We start from the raw sequence: 18,441 nt of genomic DNA on the forward strand, positions 1-18,441 counted from the left end.
CCAAGCTCTTGCACAGCTTCACTTTATTCCTGAGGAACGCAGAGATAGAGCAGAACCACTGCAAAACACTGCTTGCAACTCCCAGTCCATGGAGCTGGATACCATGGTTGATAGCATCAAAAGTCACAGAGAGATTGAGGTGAATTAGCAGGGTTATACTCCCACTGTCTTTCTCCCAACACAGATAATCAATCAGGGTTTGACCAATGCCAAACCCAAGCCTGATGCGAATTGAAATGGATCTAGATGATCAGCTTCCTCTAAGCATGCCTGAAGCTGACCTGCTCCCACCTTCTCCAACACCTTGCCTAAAAGGAAGGTATTTGTGACTCCGTGCCAGTTGTCATGCTTCTGGGTCCAGGGACGGCTTCTCTGTGAGGGGCTGTATCACCACCACCACCATCATCTTCAAAGCAACTGGCACAACTTCTTCCACAAAGGAGCATTCCTCATACCAGAGCTTGGAAAAGTTACTTTTTTGAACTACAAGTCCCATCAGCCCCAGCCAGCATGGCCACTGGATTGGGCTGATGGGAGTTGTAGTTCAAAAAAGTAACTTTTCCAAGCTCTGCCTCATACCCTGGGCCCACCCAGTTAATCCCCTTCAGGATTGTTATCCTTAGAAGCCACAGTGGGCAAGGGCTGAGGATACAGGTAGCAGGCTGAACACTTTCAAGCATCTTGTTCACATCAGACTACAACAGCAAAATCTGATTCTATTTAACCAGTCTAAATGGGGCCTCATATACTTCCCCATGACTAGTAAGAACAGATTCAAGGTCAGTCTGGATGTGAGTGACTTTGTCCTCAAAATGCTTAGAAAATCTGTCATAGCAGGTTTTCAAAGGCTCAGGACCCATTCCTTTCTGGGGGGATCCCAACAATCCCTTCACCACCCAGAAAAGCTCTTCTGGGTGGCTATTTGAAGACACAGTAGAGGCATGGAAGTAGGCTTCCTTCACTGTCACCACTGCCCCACAATAGGCACAAACATGTGCTCTTACCTGTGTTCTGCAGTATTCACTTGTGCTCTAGCCATCATCTGGTTTGCTTCATCGTCCAGAGGTCCTCTGAAAGCCAGGGAGCCCTCTGAGCTCCACGGAACCAGAGAGGTAGTTTGTCAGCAAACAAGTCTATAGCCTTCTCCATCTCACTCTTCCACTATGAGATCAGGACCTTGATGAGGTGCCCAGCAGACATACATGAGAAATTTTCATGGGAATAAGCCAAGGGGGACAACCTGTGGCTCTCATGATATTGCTGGACTACAACTCCCATAATCTCTGACTGCTGGCCATGCTGACTGGGGCTGATGGGAGCTGGAGTCCAACAGTGTCTGGAGGGCCACAGGTTCCCCATCCCTATGGCACACCAACAGCATAATACCCACATAGCTGTCTACCTGCAGTCAACCCAAGGGTATCTTTCTGTTCCTTTTCCTACAGCCCTGCCTTCCTGTTACTAAGAACTTGAGAAGTGACTGCCTGTACCAGTCCTGAAAAATAATGGTGCTGAGCAGAGTACAGTGGCAAGGTTCAGACTTGGAACAGAAAAAGGATGGAACGGAGTGATCCGGGACCAAGAGACAGAAAAATGTAAATTGTAAATGGAATTACAATGAAAAATGGAATTACAATGAAATTTAATTTTCCCATTCCCCCCCATGGTCATTCCAGCTGTGTCTTTTATTTTCAGAGAGAGAATATATGTGTGTCTTTTATTTTCAGAGAGAGAATATATACGTATGTATGTGTGTTTCCTTTTAACCACTCACTTTGGTAAGCTCCCCAGCTGGAACCAGTTCAGCAGCTCCTGCTGACGCGCGACCCATTGCCGGTTACCTGAGCTGGGAAACCACGTGAGCGCCACATCATCTGGGCTTTTGATACTGAAAGTCACAGAAAAGAGGAAACAGGAAAAAGACCGAAGCAAAACCCCATTCCTAGACACCCGGAGAAGGGATCGTTTGAATTTGCGGCGGAGCTTGAGCCTCGGCAGGGGACGCGCGCCGAGGCCGAGCCAGCGGTCCAGGAGAGGCTCCCCGAAACCCGGCATTGCCTAGGGAGGCAGCCCAACCGAGCAGCGCTTGCCGTCCCGCCTCCTGTTTCTGCTTCGCGCGCACCAAAGGAGTGCCGAGGTTCCCGCGCATCAAAGGAGTGCCGAGGTTCCCGCGCATCAAAGGAGTGCCGAGGTTCCCGCGCGCGATTCTCTGGTTTCCTTCGGGGCCAGAGACTTCAGAAGCCTCAGGGCAGGAGCCGGGCGGCGGCGGGCCGGCGCTGGCCGGGGAAGATGCTGCAGTCGCTGGCAGGCAGCTCGTGCGTGCGGCTGGTGGAGAGGCACCGCTCCGCCTGGTGCTTCGGCTTGCTGGTGCTGGGCTACCTGCTCTACCTGGTCTTCGGCGCCGTAGTCTTCTCGTCGGTGGAGCTGCCTTACGAGGACCTGCTGCGCCAGGAGCTGCGCACGCTTAAGCGGCGCTTCGTGGAGGAGCACGAGTGCCTGTCGGAGCAGCAGCTCGAGAGCTTCTTGGCGCGCGTCCTGGAGGCCAGCAATTACGGCGTGTCGGTGCTGAGCAACGCCTCCGGCAACTGGAACTGGGACTTCACCTCGGCCCTGTTCTTCGCCAGCACCGTGCTCTCCACCACGGGTAAGGACGCGAGGCGGCAGGCGGGCCTCGGCCCAGGCCTCGCCGCGTGTTGCCGCCGCCAGCTTTTTTCCTAGCCGGCTCCTTCTCCCTCACAGGTTCCAGCCTAAGCCCTGAAACCTTGTGAGCGAGCGAGCCCTTTGAGCAGCTGGAGAATGCCTTTCTCTTGCCTGAAGGGTTCATGAGGCTTCCTTCCCGGTCAGAGGCCGACGGGGATTTCCAGCCAGGCACCTCTCGCTTGGCAAAGAGGGCCTCCCGTCCCGGCCCCTCCCCCGCGCGTCTTCTCCACACATAGCGGCTCTTGTCACCCGGGCTCTCGCTTCCATCTCGCCACCGCTAGCCCTTCGCGCTTTCCGTGCAGGACTCTCGCACGTACTCTATCCGGGCCCAGGACACTGCAGAACAGAGCAAGGTGTCATCTGCGCCAACGCTCCTGAATCAGATTTCAGGACCTGATTCGTCAAAGGTGTGAAGCAATAATAAGATACGGAAAACGCACCTTTCCTTCATCGCCAAGTAACCGCAGGCTGCCCATCCCTAGCCCACTTTGGTTAAACAGAGCAGGCATCCATGGCTTTGTAAATGGCCATGCCAGGCTCCAGCACCTCTTTGTTTACAAAAGAAAAGAAACACGGCACAGGGCAGAGACTTAGGGTGGATCCTTACCTGATGTTTCAATTAGATATTTATGTACATTGGAGTGTGAAACCTCCAGTTGGCCAGAATGGCCATTAAGTGTTGAAATGGCTCTCTCCCACCTTTGGTCCAGCACTGACAATGCATACAGATGTATACACCCGGGAAGAGTGCGGAGTTGAGTGCAAATGAACCCACTATCAGAGATCAAGTAACACGAGACAAAAACCTTTGCAAAGGGGACCCAATACTTACAAGCCGAAGCAGGCCGGCATGGGGACCTCGTTTATTGGTGTTCAAGAGTTTATATAGGCTTACCCCGAAGTTTACAATATCGGGTTCATGTCATAAGATACAAAAGAAGCAATTGCTAACTGTCATAGCTTTGGGGCATATGTAAGGAGGTAAAGGGGTATAGGGGGAAGGACAAAGTGGAAACATCAAGACTATCTCTTAGACTCTATGTCTGCATATTTCGCATGTCCTTGAGATAAGCACTATGCAGGAACAGACAAAGGCAACTATTGAGGGGAGGCCCAGCTGCAACCGGGCGCCCCCTAAACTGGAGACAGACATGATATTACTTTGCTTACATATCAAAGGAGTATTACAAGTCAAGGATATGAGGGGCATTGGAATAGCGTTTGACATTCCTATGCAAGGCACATTAGTAACTATAAGCAAGGCCATAAGCATAAATGTGATACAGAAATGCATAGTAGGGAAGTTTCCAGCTTAAACCGGCTTTTATTATGCGAGCCACTGGAATGTAGGTAAGGGTCAGGTCACCAGGAAATAAACCGACATTTTATATCAAAAGTCAAATAAAGGCCACTTTGGTTCTATTTCCCGTGAAGCCCAAGCTGGTTTAGGTAGGACAAGTGAATTATAGTTTTGCAAGCACTGGGGGGTTTCAATTTATCCCTAACAGATGGTATGAGAAACATTCAAAAAGCTTCTTCACCTTTAAATGGGCTTTTGTTTAAATTGGCCTGCAGTAATAGGGATGTAATGTTTACATTGCCTAAAATGTACATAGAGACACTCAAAGGTGCTTTTTGGCTGCAGTCCTAAACATGCTAGGAAGTAAGGCAAAGTGAACTCAGGGCCTTACTTATAAATAAATATGCTTGCACTGTTGCACTAAGTTAACATGCTGGCATCATTTGGTGAAAATGCCATTAGAACATTTCACAAAAGATGTTTGATGCAAAGATCTGTACAGGTCCTGCATCTGTAATTCAAGTGTAAAAGTTACATTGGTGAGAATGTATATTCAATTTTAAAATTTAATCTTTTCTGCTTTTTGGGCCACATGAATTCACAAATGATCTATTCCAGAGTAAAATGTGCCCCACTTTTGAAAATGTCCTTATGGAGTTTGTTGGTCCCCATATAGATAGAAAAACTATAAAGCAAGATGTAGGATATTTTTAATTTATTTTTATTTATTCGTTTTATTTATATCCCGCCCTTCCTCCCAGCAGGATATATGTTTTTAATTAACTTGAGTTGAACATTTTTAATTAATTTTTTGAGCTGCATATGCTGTTCAGCCAGAAAAATAAGTATATTACAGTGACAAGGTCAATGTTTCTACAGCTTTCAAGGATTAAAGAGTTAGGTGATAATTGCATCATTCTGGTCATCAAGAAAACCAAGAGCTACTTGATTGGTACACACTTGGGTCTAGTATCTTATAGCACCTGTGTGTTCTTGGGTTACTCTAAATGAGGAGCTAGATTTTGAACAAAGGGCCTTCTTGATAAAAAGTCTGGCAACCATGATACTCCGTGGGTCTCCAGATGCTGCTGGACTACAGCTCCCATCATCCCTGACCGTGAGCTGTGTTGGCTGAGACTGATGGGAGCTGTAGTTCAGCAGCATCTGGAGAGCCATGGAGTGGCCACCCTGTCTAGACCTTCACTATTTGCTTCTGTGAGGTAATATAAACAAATTGATGAGAAACTAAAGCTACAGGCTTAAATCTTGAAATACTGTACAAAAGATGTACAGTCCAATCTGTTTTGGTGAAACTTATTCCCACTAACATAAGACGTTTATTACTGTGGCATTAAACAGCATTAGGAAAGACTGGATGTACCATATATTGAAACGTGCGTGCTGCCCTATGTGTGTTTACTTAGAAGTAAGTCCTGTTGTGTTCATTGGGGCTTACTCACAGATAAGTGTGCATAGGGCTACAACTCTAAGCATTTATTCTAAAGATGTTTGGATGCAAGCTGTATATTGAATTCAGGAATAAATACAAATACATGCTAGAAAGAACTGCAGTACAGGTATCATTCTGTTGTGACAACCTGATGGATACTTTTTCATGGTTATTTATCTTGGTAGAAATTAGCAGTGAGGGCTTCACTGTACAAAAATGTGAGAATCACAGTTGTACTATAAAAGGATTTTCTCTTATTTATTCCAGGGCAGTCAATGGGCTGTGAATCTATTTTTAGAGGTCCCACTTGAATGATTTAAAAAGTATGGGCCAACAGTTCTCTTTCTCTCTTTATTTCATAGTGTTGCAGAACTCCCCCCCCCCAAAAAATATGATGTCTTAAGATCACAAACATTTTCCCTTATTCCTTGGGCCTCTGATTTCTCTTTAAATTGTAAGACACTCTGAAATCAGATTATAGTCTTGGAATCAGGTTTGCCATTCATTATGTTCTGCATAGAGAAGCCTGGCAAAGCATCCAGAGTAAATGTTTTTCAACAGAAGAAAAACTGATCTAGTCTGTTCAGTTTAAATGTTTTCAGTCTTCTTAACTGGCAGAACTGGAAAATTCAGAAGCCTGGTTTCCACAGAATGAGGACACAACTTTTGCAAGTCTCCTGAAAGATCACTGTGCTAATGAGATAGCTGAGAAAATGCAAGTCTGCTACAGTGTTTCTCTTGCTTGCTGAATAAGGTGACCTGGTGGGACAAGTGGGTATTATATTTCCTTTTAAAATGGAAAAACCGATTGCTCATCATGTGTGGTTGAGGGAGAAAAGCACACCCATAACTAATTCATCATGCGCTTGCAATCTGGTTGGCTTGTATCTCTGCACCTACTTTACAGTGCACTGTGGCTCTCAGTGTTTAAAGTATATGTTATTGTTTTGTCCTGAATCCCAAGCAGTCCAGTTAAGTTTGGATCCCCTTATTCTGTAGCTGTATTTTTCCTCTGTTCCAAGTACAGTTTCTGTTCAGAGATAGGATATGGTCCGTTAGTCACTTAGCAGTTCCATTGAAATCAGCTTAATATAGTATAAGCAGGGATGTAGTTGTCCGGGGTCTCGGGGGGAATCTTGGAAAATGGAAATGGACTGCCTTCAAGTTGATTCCAACTTATGGTGACGCTATGAATAGGGTTTTCATGGTAAGCAGTATTCAGAGGGGGTTTACCATTGCCTCCCTGTGAGGCTGAGAGGCAGTGACTGACCCAAGGTCACCCAGTGAGCTTCATGGCTGTGTGGGGATTCGAACCCTGGTCTCGCAGGTCGTAGTCCAACACTCTAACCACTACTCCACACTGGCTCTCGGGGGGGGAAAATCTTACACCCCTTAAATATTTTGGGAGAAGGGTCCCAGTAGGGTCCCTATGTCTCCACTATTCTAGAAGCCAATGGTGTGTGTGTCTGAGAAGCCTGAGAAGACTCTTCTCAGTAGCTTACACTCATGCTTACTGGCTCCTAGGGAGGTCTGTTGTTGTGGGACAAAGCATTAACAAGGTTATCATTCTCAACTCAAGCAAGGTAAGAGTGTATTGGATTAGAGCCTAAGGCTAATTAAACTCAGTGAGTAAACTTCTGAGTAGACATATATAGAATTGCACTATAAAAAACCAGCAGTACCTATAACTAACATTTTACAGAAATAAACATAAATTGCTTACATATGAAATAGTTTACTGTTAGCCTCCGTTAAGAGGCATATTGTTTTATAAATGTTCAGTGAGGAAAAGAAACCCACAGCCTAACTCAGAATCTTTGTTAGCCACAACAAAAATGGAAGCTTTCATTCTATCTAAGCAGAAGTTGAGTTAAAACCTTTTGCCAGAGACATATTCATTATGTCTATGACAAACACAGCATAATGATGCTACATACTTCTTATTTTTATTAAGCAGCATGATTTATCACAGTGTTACCGAATATATTAATAAATATTTGTAAGAATTGTCTCCTAGAAACCATGTAGGGAAGTTTACAAGAATTTATTCATTTAGGACACAAATTCATGCCATAGGTACATTTAGGCAAGTGAGCTAGAATAGTAACTTTGATTTGCAAGATTGTTTTAATGAACACTGAGGAAGAAGATGATTATGTGTCGGTGCTCCTTCTCCTTGAAGGAAATAAAAAGCAACCAAAACCACAGATTTTAATACAGCAGATTTTCACTCCAATGTTTTAAAACATTTCTGTTATCAGATGGGGCGCAATGAAAGTGTGAAATGCTTTCTAGATAGATAGCTTTATTTGCTTGTAGCCATAGGCCATTGCATACAAAAGAATAATAAAACGGTATGAAGGGGTAAAGATAAAATACAATCACATCAGACTAGGCGAAATACAATACAATTTAAAACTATTGAACTTTAATAAAATTTGCTCTAATGTTTTTAGCTGCGAGAGCAAAATTGGCCACTGCTAAGGTGGTAGAAGGATTCAGATCCGCCAATAATTCAACAATTAAAAAATCAGGATGAAGGCCCAATCTGGGCCTAAAAAGGGGATCTAAAAATTTGTGTCTCGGATTGGAATACAACGAACATCGTAGCAGATAATGATCTAAGTCCTTGACTGCTAGATCACCACAAACACAGTGACGATCGGCGTGAGGGATCCCCTTATATCTACCCTCCAAATAAGCGGTGGGCATCGTCTGAAATCTAATTTGTGTATAAAGTCTACGCAATAGAGGACACGATAGGTTTGTTAAATAAGGTGAAATAACATGATCAGACTTAAAAAGAGGAAACCATCTTGAAAAGGGAGAGGCCACAATAACAGACCTATCTTGTGCCACTTTGAAATTGTAAATCCAATTGCGTAACTCTAAAGGCGACCATAATGAAAGGGTGCTATTCGGGAAGTTATATGATTGAATTAAAGATGTGATGGTATGGGCCCATCCTCCTAACTGCATTTGTTCAAGCCAGCAAAGTTTAACATAGGAGGAATCCTCCAACAATGAGATTTTCCTCCATAGCCTTAGAGCCGCCAAATCTATTTTGGCAGAGATGGAAGGAAGGCCTAATTCTGCCCTAACATGGGCAGCGGGGGTACCACAAGGGAGCCCCAGGATCTGTCTTAGAAAGGTGTTTTGTATGGGTTCAAGAAAAGATTTGTATAATTGGCCCCAAAGACCCATAAAGTAATTTGGATAAGGCTTTAGCGGTGAAGATTTTCAGCATAGGAGGGACTAATTGACCGCCACGAGTATAGAAAAATCTTTTCAACTGGCCAACTAATCTAGACAACGTCAGTTTAAGTTCTTTAACGTGAGGTTTCCATGAGAGTTTGTTATTAAAAATAATCCCTAAATATTTGAAATTTTGGACTTGTTCTAGGGGAATTCCATTTAGCTTCCAAACAGATTTAGATTTACTGTGTTTCCCGCAAACCATGATTTTGGATTTGGAGAGATTTATCTGTAACCTGTTGGATTGACAATACACTTCTAGCCGAGTTAACAATCTTCTAAGTCCTATTTTATTAATAGAGAACAAGACCAAGTCGTCGGCATACAAGAGAGTTGAAATTTTTTCTTTGCCCACTGAGGGAGGGAAAAAGGATGGGGCTGACAATACTGGAACTAAATCATTTATAAAAAAAATAAAAAGAAAAGGGGCCAAGATGCAGCCTTGTTTGACCCCTTTTAAAACCGGAATTCCACTCGAAAGTGCGCCATTTCTGCCTAAGCGAATTCTTAGGAAATTTGATTGGTGAAGAGATTTTATTAGCCAGACTAGTCTCCTGTCGGCATTTGATTGGGCCAACTTAAGCCACAGCAGTTCCCTATCTACCGAATCAAAGGCTGCAGCGAAATCAATAAACGCCACATAGAGTGATGAGTGTGAACCTTTTAAAGCTTTATATATTAAGTGATTTAAAATAAAGGCCTGGTCCATTGTACTTTTCCCTTTCTTAAAGCCCGCCTGTTCTTGATGTATGACCGAGAACCTAGAGTCCCATTCGGTAAGTTTATTAAGAAGGAATCGGGCATATAACTTAGCTGTAATATCTAATAGACTTATAGGTCTATAGTTTTTAGGAAGGGAAGGATCTCCTTTTTTAAAAATGGGAACTATTATACTGGTTCGCCATCCCGAGGGGAACTCACCAGAGTTATTAATATGGGTGAAAAGAATAGCGAGTAGAGGAGCCCACTAGGGAATTTCCGACAAAAAGATCTCCGGGGGTAACATGTCCTCACCTGGGGCTTTATTTGTCCGTAATGTCATAATCAAATCTCCTATTTCAGAAACGGAGACAGGGGGCCATGCAGGAAAATCAGCTATCTCAACAAGGGAATTGGACAGTGTTAGCAATGGGGACCCAAAGATTGTATTAAAATGGGAAACCCAAGTTTCAGGAAGAATAGGTGGGATAGAAACGAAGTAACTTTGGGCAAGACCCCCATGCACCAGTTTCCAAAATTCCAAGTCATTACCTTGAAGGTGTGCCTGTCCCAAATCTTTCCAGTTATTCAGATAAAAAATCTGCTTTTTATCTTTCAACAATTTCTTATATGCCCTTTTGAGCGAGAGCATATGAGAAAAGGCAGACTCTGAATAATTCCGACGTGTGGTTTTAATTTGGGCGGTAAGCTCTTTCTTTTTTGCTCGACAATCCCTATCGAACCAAGTTTTTTGGGCTTGAATGTCTTTCTGTTTAAGGGAAATGTCAGTTGACACCACGGACTTAAGAGTTTTAGTGATCTTCTCGTAAATTTCAATAATATCCGCTGGCTGAGCACTAAGCTGATGGTAAAGGTTTAACAAAGGTGGTGACGCTAAAGCACTCTTAACTGACGTGTCTACATTCACTGACCACTTGAGGCGTCTAGATCCACATAAAAGATCTAGAGTTGGGATTGGAATGCCTAATGAGGTCTGTGATAAGGGGCAGCACAGGATGAGGCAGATTGGGAGATGGTCGCTGTCTGGTCTAGGTATGACTGTAAATTTTTTAATCAAAGAAACTAAAGACGGAGATCCTAAAAAATAATCTACAACACTTGCCCCTCTCCCTGAAATAAATGTAAAAAAACCCCGTGAAGAATCTATATACGTCCCATTAATACAAACTAACTGGAATTTAATCAATAATCTAAAAAGGGCTCTGCCACTTTGATTTACAGAGGTATCTCTTGAAGTGCGAGGAAGAATTAACTGCTCTTCAAGCGCACCCTCTGAAAAGTCGCTCAGTGTTGGAAAAGTTTGGCCCAATCTCGCGTTAAAGTTGCCACAGATTAGTAGTGAATGTGACTGGTGGGCATTGGAAAGCTTATCTAGATAATTATCTAATTGTGCCCATCTTGATGATGAGATGTAATTAGGCGATGGTGGAAAATATACATTTAAGCATATAATAGAATATTTAGCAGAAAAGGAGATAATTAACACTAGACAAAAATCCGGGGGCGGTTCTGAAGGAAGAGAAATCACGACATCTAGTGAAGTGGCTATTAATGTTGCTAGACCTCCACTGGCGCGGCCCCTTGTGGCGGTCTTCGTAGCTGGACAGACCCACGATTTGAAGCCATGAAGATCAATTTGCTGGGTGTCGCAAAGCCAAGTTTCCTGGAGACACAAGATGTCAAATGATTGGATAAAGGTTGTAAAATCCAAGTCATTTAACTTATTGTTCCAACCTGCGATGTTTCATGAGAGACAAGCAATGTCCGCTAGATGGGTTTTGGTGCAATGTTTAGTCAGGGAATTTTTTGGACCTCCTGTGGATTGGGGAATTGCCGGGTGAGAGAGGGAGGGTAAAGCAGTGGAAAATACTTTTGCATTACTCTGTCAATTCGTTGGGTGACCCCTGACTGATAGTTCACATGAAGCCGAAGTTAATTTGCCGGCATTTAAGAAAGAGGGGCCAAAGAGAGAGCAGCTAGGAGAAGACTGCAGGGAAGAGTTAGCCAGAGAACCCAGTTCTTCAGGGTACAAGTGTCTCATTTGTGACCACGAAAGAGTCTTTGGGGACTCGGTCACCCTGTAATGGCTGCAACCCGAGTCTTTATCTGTATCGTCCCGAGGATTCTGTTGACTAGTGTCAAATGCTTTCTAAGGATGTGTCCCTTCACCTTCACAGAGGCTTACCAAGTATCACTGGAGAAAGTCAACATTTCCCTTGGGGCACTGTGATTCAGGAGTCAGTTTTTTAAAAAGTATCTCATGTTTATTAAAAGAAACCTTGTTAAAGTATTTCAATGACTAACTTTCCTGCACATTTAATTATCTCTCAAATTCCACGCATGCCTAGCTGCTTTCCCCACTTTCCTTTAAAGCATTTATGTCAACACTCTTAGTTTATACAAAATGGAAATGGACTGCCTTCAAGTCGATCCCAACTTAGGGCTACCCTATGAATAGGGTTTTCATGGTAAGCAGTATTCAGAGGGGGGTTACCATTGCCTCCCTCTGAGGCTAGTCCTCCCCAGCTGGCTAGGGCCTGCTCAGCTTACCACAGCTGCACAAGCCAGCCCCTTCCTTGTCCACAACTGCCAGCTGGGGGGCAACTGGGCTCCTTAGGATTATGCAGCTTGCCCACGGCTGCACAGGTGGCAGGGCACGTAACCCCTGAGCCACTCACTGTGGGGGTGATCTTTAGCTGGCCCTTGACACCCAGGAGCCACGAGAGGGGATTTGAACTCACAGACTCTGGACTCCCAGCCAGGCTCTCCTTCCCACTGTGCTATACCAGCTGTAGTTTATACAAAAGGTTATTTAAAAAGAAAACTGGTAAAGTTGCTGATCTTTTTATTACTCTAATGATAGTTATTTTATTTATTTCAACCTTTTCCTTTACTATTATAAACTTTGGCAACACATATTAATCAGATAAATGGAAAAAAGGGGAAAAGGCTGAGAAATTACCAGCCTATAACATTCCATACGAAAGCAGGATTGGACCAAAATGAGGGAGGTACTCTTAGCAGAAACCAGTAATGATTTGAAATGAATGCTGATGAAAGTCAAAGAGGAAAGCACAAAAGCAGGACTACGGCTGAACGTCAAGAAGACTAAAGTAATGACAACAGAAGCTTTATGTGACTTTAAACCTGACAACGAGGATGTTGAACTTGTCAAGTATTATTAGTACCTTGGCACAGTCATTAACCAAAATAGAGACAATAGTCAAGAAATCGGAAGAAGGCTAGGACTGGGGAGGGCAGGTATGAGAGAACTAGAAAAGGTCCTCAAATGCAAAGATGTATCACTGAATACTAAAGTCAGGATCATTCAGACCATGGCGTTCCTGATCTCTATGTATGGATGTGAAAGTTGGACAGTGAAAAAAGTGGATAAGAGAAAAATCAACTCATTTGAAATGTGTTCGAGGAGAGCTTTGCAGATATCATGGACTGCAAAAAAGACAAATAATTGGGTGTTAGAACAAATTAAACCAGAACTATCACTAGAAGCTAAAATAATGGAACTGAGGTTATCATACTTTGGACACATCATGAGAAGACATGATTCACTAGAAAAGACAATAATGCTGGGAAAAACAGAAGGGGGTAGAAAAAGAGGAAGGCCAAACAAGAGATGTATTGATTCCATAAAGGAAGCCACAGACCTGAACTTACCAGATCTGAACAGGGTGGTTCATTACATGCTATTGGAGGTCACTGATTCATAGGGTTGCCATAAGTCGTAATTGACTTGAAGGCACATAACAACAACAGATACCCAGGCAGCTATAGCTAAAGCAGCATCCCATGTGAGGCTAAATGGGGTAAAGCATTCATCCTTTCCACAGCTTGCCTATAATAAACTCCTTTAATTCCTCGTTTCATGGGAATTTGATCTTATGGCATAAAACTGAATTCCTGTACCCTGATCCATTCTGTCTCTCTCCTTCTCTTAGCCCTTTGAATGGTTAAGGACTCCCCCATCCTGTATTTATTTATTTATTACATTTATATACCGCCCCATAGCCGAAGCTCTCGGGGGGTTTATAGCAATTAAAAACAATAAAGACAAATATACAAATTTTAAAAGACAAAAATATTTAAAAACACATTTTTTTTTAAAGAATTTAAAAACACATGCTAAAATACCTGGGAGAAGAGGAAAGTCTTGACATAGCACCAAAAAGATAAGTGTTGGCGCCAGGCACATCTCGTTAAAGACATCGTTCCATAATTTGGGGGCCACCACTGGGAAGGCAGGCAGCCAATGCAAGCGGTCCAGAATCGGTTTTATATGTTCAAACCGTCTGGTCCCTGTTACCAATCTGGCCACTGCATTTTGCACAAGCTGCAGCTTCTGAACCATCTTCAAAGGCAGCCGCACGTAGAGCGCATTGCAGTAATCTAGCTTGGAGGTTACCAGAGCATGGACAACTGAAGCCAGGTTATCCCTGTCCAGATAGGGGCATAGCTGGGCCACCAACCAAAGTTGGTAAAAGGCACTCCATGCAACCGAGGCTACCTGAGCCTCAAGTGACAGAGATGGTTCTAAGAAAACCCCCAAGCTATGAACCTGCTCCTTCAGGGGGAGTGCAACCCCATCCAGGACAGGTTGGACATCCACCATCCAGTCAGAATAGCCACCCACTAGCAGCATCTCAGTCTTGTCTGGATTGGGCCTCAGTTTATTAGCCCTCATCCAGTCCATTGTCGCAGCCAGGCACCGGTTCAGCACATTGACAGCCTCACCTGAAGAGGATGAAACGGAGAAATAGAGCTGCGTGTCATCAGTATACTGATGGCAACGCACTCCAAAGCTCCGGATGACCGCACCCAACAGTTTCATGTAGATGTTGAACAGCATGGGGGACAGAACTGACCCCTGTGGAACCTCATACTGGAGATTCCAGGGTGCCAAGCAATGTTCCCCAAGCACCACCTTCTGGAACCGACCCGCCAAGTAGGAGCGGAACCACTGCCATGCAGTTCCTCCCACTCTCAACTCAGCCAGTCTTCTCAGAAGGATACCATGGTCGATGGTATCGAAAGCTGCTGAGAGATCAAGGAGAATCAGCAGAGTCACACTCCCCCTGTCTCTCTTCCGACAGGGCAACCGAGGCTATTTCCGTGCCAAAACCAGGCCTGAAACCCTACTGAAATGGATCCAGATAATCAGTCTCATCCACGAGTGCCTGGAGCTGGCCTGCCACCACTCGTTCAAGGACCTTGCCCGGGAATGGAACATTTGCTACCAGCCTATAGTTATTAAGATTTTCTGGGTCCAGGGAGGGTCTCTTCAGGAGAGGTCTCACAACCGCCTCTTTCAGGCAGCCAGGGGCCACCGCCTCTTGCAGAGAGGCATTAATCACTTCCCTGGCCCAGCCAGCTGTTCCATCCCTGCTAGCTTTTATTAGCCAAGAAGGGCAAGGATCCAGCACAGAAGTGGTTGCACAAACCTGTCCAACCTGAAAACACCTTTCAGGTGGGCACTGCTATTCTGCTTAAAATAAAAGCTGTTTTCCAGTTCTAGGGCAGCAGCAACAATGCTAAGATGTAGGATTATTTTGCTGGTGTCAGAACAAAGAATCTTTTTGCACTACCAACATGGAAATCAACTCTGAATGCTAACTTACGCTCTGCTAACTCAGTGTTTAGTCCAAAGTGTTTAAGGTTGTTAAGGTGGCCAGTTGTATTCTAGCTTCATGTATTAGTTTGTATGTACTTCTTCATGTATTAATGTTTACATATTTGGCGGGGCATCTTACTAGGTGCAGATATATACATTATTAAATTTTAAAACTTTTTAAAAACCCTAAAAATGCCTTGACAAGGACCTGTGAACTTCTAGCATTTACAGAGTGCCTGTTGAGGGGTGGAGAAAATGTGTGTGTGTGTAGAGGAAATTGGTCAGTTCAAGAACCTTACAGCTTAACAGTATTAACACTGGGGGAATGCATCTCCTCTCCTGCACTATACAGGAGTGCTTTCTTTCCCTACTCTTCTGAAATCCTGTCCCCAGCTACGTAACTCTTAAAAGGCTTAGTTATGGGGCTGGCAGTCTGCCTCAAACCTGTGCTCTCTGATCCTATATAGCATAGCAGGGAAAGACCACACCGGTGACTCCATAACTCTCAAAATTAAAAATGAGTCCGAAAAGGTTGATGATCTCTGATGTAGACCATGATCTTCAGTTCAGGTGAAATGAAAGCTGTGGTTTACTAAAACTGAAAGCAACAGCTTCTGAAGTCCTCATCTCAGCCACATGAGAGATATAAAGGGGAGTGGGAATTGTGTGAACCCAAGATTCAGTGTGGCTTATGAAAATGACCCTTCCCTGATTGTTAAATACACACACACATACACACTACATGCATTATAACTTATATGCAATTTAGGGTATCTTTCTTTTCTGTTTGTATAATCACTGCCAGTATGGAGTTCTGATTTATGAACATTTTGTAATATTTCTGTAAGTTAAAATGTATGTCAGCTTTTTACTCAGAGATATTTTGAGGCATTTGACTTGTCATCTTTTCAAACCTTCTATAATTCACTTTTTCTGTTCTAAAAATAAGCTGATGACATCCTTCTGGAACTCATGCAGCACAATCCAAGAACCAACTTTGGCTATAGCTTGTGGCTTGTTTGGAGTGAGACAAGCTATGAGCCCTGGCTTGGATGTTACACTAAGCTAGAGGTTGCCAACCTTTTTGGACCAGTGGACATATTTCAAATTTTGAAATTTGGCACCAGTCACAAAATGGCTGTTGTGGAAGGCTTGGCATATGAAATTAGAGAGTTTACACTCATTGGCATTGGTGCCCCCCTTCCCCCAATGACAACCTCACGCTTACAGTGGGAAGTCAGCTAGATAAAGTGGACAGGCATTACCTCAGCTTGGATTAACAACACAGCTTTACATTTCTTCAGTATGCTTACTCAGAAGCAAGTCCCCCATTCTCAGTTGCAGTGTTCAGTCAGCAAAGGTTTTCCCTGTCCCTGTTTCACTGCAACATTGTTGAAACTGCTCATTGATTTTCAGGAGCCTGCACCTGCTCTTCCCCCTCTTGAAGCAGAGAAGCACTATCGGTACAGTTGGCGAGGGGTGTCTAAGTGAAAGTGTACCTGAAACTTTTATTTGAAAGGAAAGCACAAATTTCTGTGCCAGCGGATGGCTCAGAGCAGGCTAGACTAACTTGTGAGGGAAGGAAGCAGAGTAAGGTCTAGAGGCAGCAGTGAGCAGAGGAGGAAATCTCAGGGAGGATATCCTATGCTGAGACTCCACTGTAAGGCTGCTTGCTGCAGTTTCCAGGCTCTAACCAGCCCAAGCTGTGAAAATGCATAATCATCCATCATTTTGAGGTACATGTGTATGTGTGGGAGACAGACAGACAGATGGGGTTGCTGCTTCAGTGTATCTTCACTGTTGACAGATAAGAATTGTAAAACACTTAGAGAGAGCTGCTCTTTCTCTTAGTAGCACCTTAGAGTTGCCAAAACGCTTATAGAAAACTAATGGAGGAAGGATCATGGCAGAGTGCCTTGCAAACGGGAAACCGTGGGCTATCAGCAACCATCTTATCAATAGATCATGCCTTGTCATGCAGCTACACATTTCTCGACCACACATCAGAGAGATTCCACTGCAGTTTCATTTTTTTGAAAAAAGATGGATTTTCTGTGATCTAAAAAGGGGGGGGAACACAGGAGGGTAAATTGATATCATGAGGCTGCCCCCTAAAAAGTGAGCAAACAAAGAGTGGTAACTACTGAATATACTCCTCATCTGGAAACATCCTAAGACACAGGCAAAGGACAAAAAGAGTGGTGGTGTATAATATAGTGGGATGAGGACTTTCGGATAAGATGGGAAGATCTGTGCGTTTGGATGAGGTCTCTGGGCTTCTAGTTGCTTACATCCCTACTCTATAAACACAGATGAGCAGATAAGAAGCCAAAATTCTAAAGCATTCTTATTGTGATACTGCACCTGAATTATATCCAATAGAAATGTTTTCCTAAAACATACTGTGTTGTATATAGGTTGCCAGAAATGTAGTAATTTTATTTTTCAAAAGCTGCATAAATAATTTTAAGCCGACAGTTTAAACATTTCATGAGCCTTTGGAGTCAATACGTATAACCTATTAATGCACTTAAAATTTTGCTATCTCATAGCTGGCTAGGTGTCAGATGCCAAAAACTACAGTCATTACACAAGGATTTCTGTAATCAGATTTTGGGGTTTTGACTTCTCAAATGAAACAGCATCTCTGAAAGGATGTACTTGAGGTTTGCAAAATGCTGAGCCATCTTGTTTATTCTGAAATCTAAGGTGTCAAGTTACCAAATCTCCCTTTCTCTGCCATGGTGCATTCTTATCATTTGGAGATTTTTCAGCCACGGATACCTCGCTGATTTTCTCTCCCACAAATTCTGGGATCACAATTTATTGTATCATAATTTTTTATGTATTAGGGATCCATGTTTGTAGCCACAGATATTCCTCATGTAAGCATAAAATAAATCTACAATTCAAATTGCAGTCTATTCAGAGTATCTAGTAATGGGTCTGACTACTATTGTGACCCAATTAGAAACTAACTTTCAGCTTCAGAATCTAAGTAAAGGTTTATAAAAAAAGCAGATTTATAGTCCAGATCATTGTGCAAATAAATGTAAAAATATAAAGACAACAGGGCTTGATGGTTCTTTGTGACATCTGAATATTTGATGCTGATGGTGCCTGCCAAAGGAGTTTTGTACAAAGGCATCATATATGTATTTGTATTGAAATTGATATGTTTAATCATCAATCATTAATCAATCATCAATCATTAACTGAGACAGTCTGAAGGAAATAGTTTCTCAATCACCTGTCTGTTTCTAGAACCACAATTCTGAAAGCTGTACAAATTACTCAATACTGGTTTCTTTTTCAGATGCTGAAGGAAATGTAGTGAAAATTGAACATTTTATGTATATGTATATGTATGTATCCCCCTTTAGGATGCAC

The 18,441-nt window shown here is 43.3% G+C and overlaps 1 protein-coding gene across 1 annotated transcript in view; it reads left to right on the forward strand.

Moving 5' to 3' along the window:
- Positions 1 to 1,768: 1,768 nt before the first annotated feature.
- Positions 1,769 to 18,441, forward strand: part of KCNK1 (potassium two pore domain channel subfamily K member 1) — a 39,793-nt gene continuing 23,120 nt past the window's right edge. Inside the window, exon 1 of the mRNA XM_061624513.1 lies at positions 1,769 to 2,644. Within this exon, the coding sequence (XP_061480497.1) occupies positions 2,290 to 2,644 (355 nt within the window). The 5' untranslated portion in view covers positions 1,769 to 2,289. The remainder of the gene's footprint in view (positions 2,645 to 18,441) is intronic.

The sequence above is a fragment of the Rhineura floridana genome, chromosome 4 (assembly GCF_030035675.1).
Source record: "Rhineura floridana isolate rRhiFlo1 chromosome 4, rRhiFlo1.hap2, whole genome shotgun sequence".
In the NCBI taxonomy this organism is placed as follows: Eukaryota; Metazoa; Chordata; class Lepidosauria; order Squamata; family Rhineuridae; genus Rhineura; species Rhineura floridana.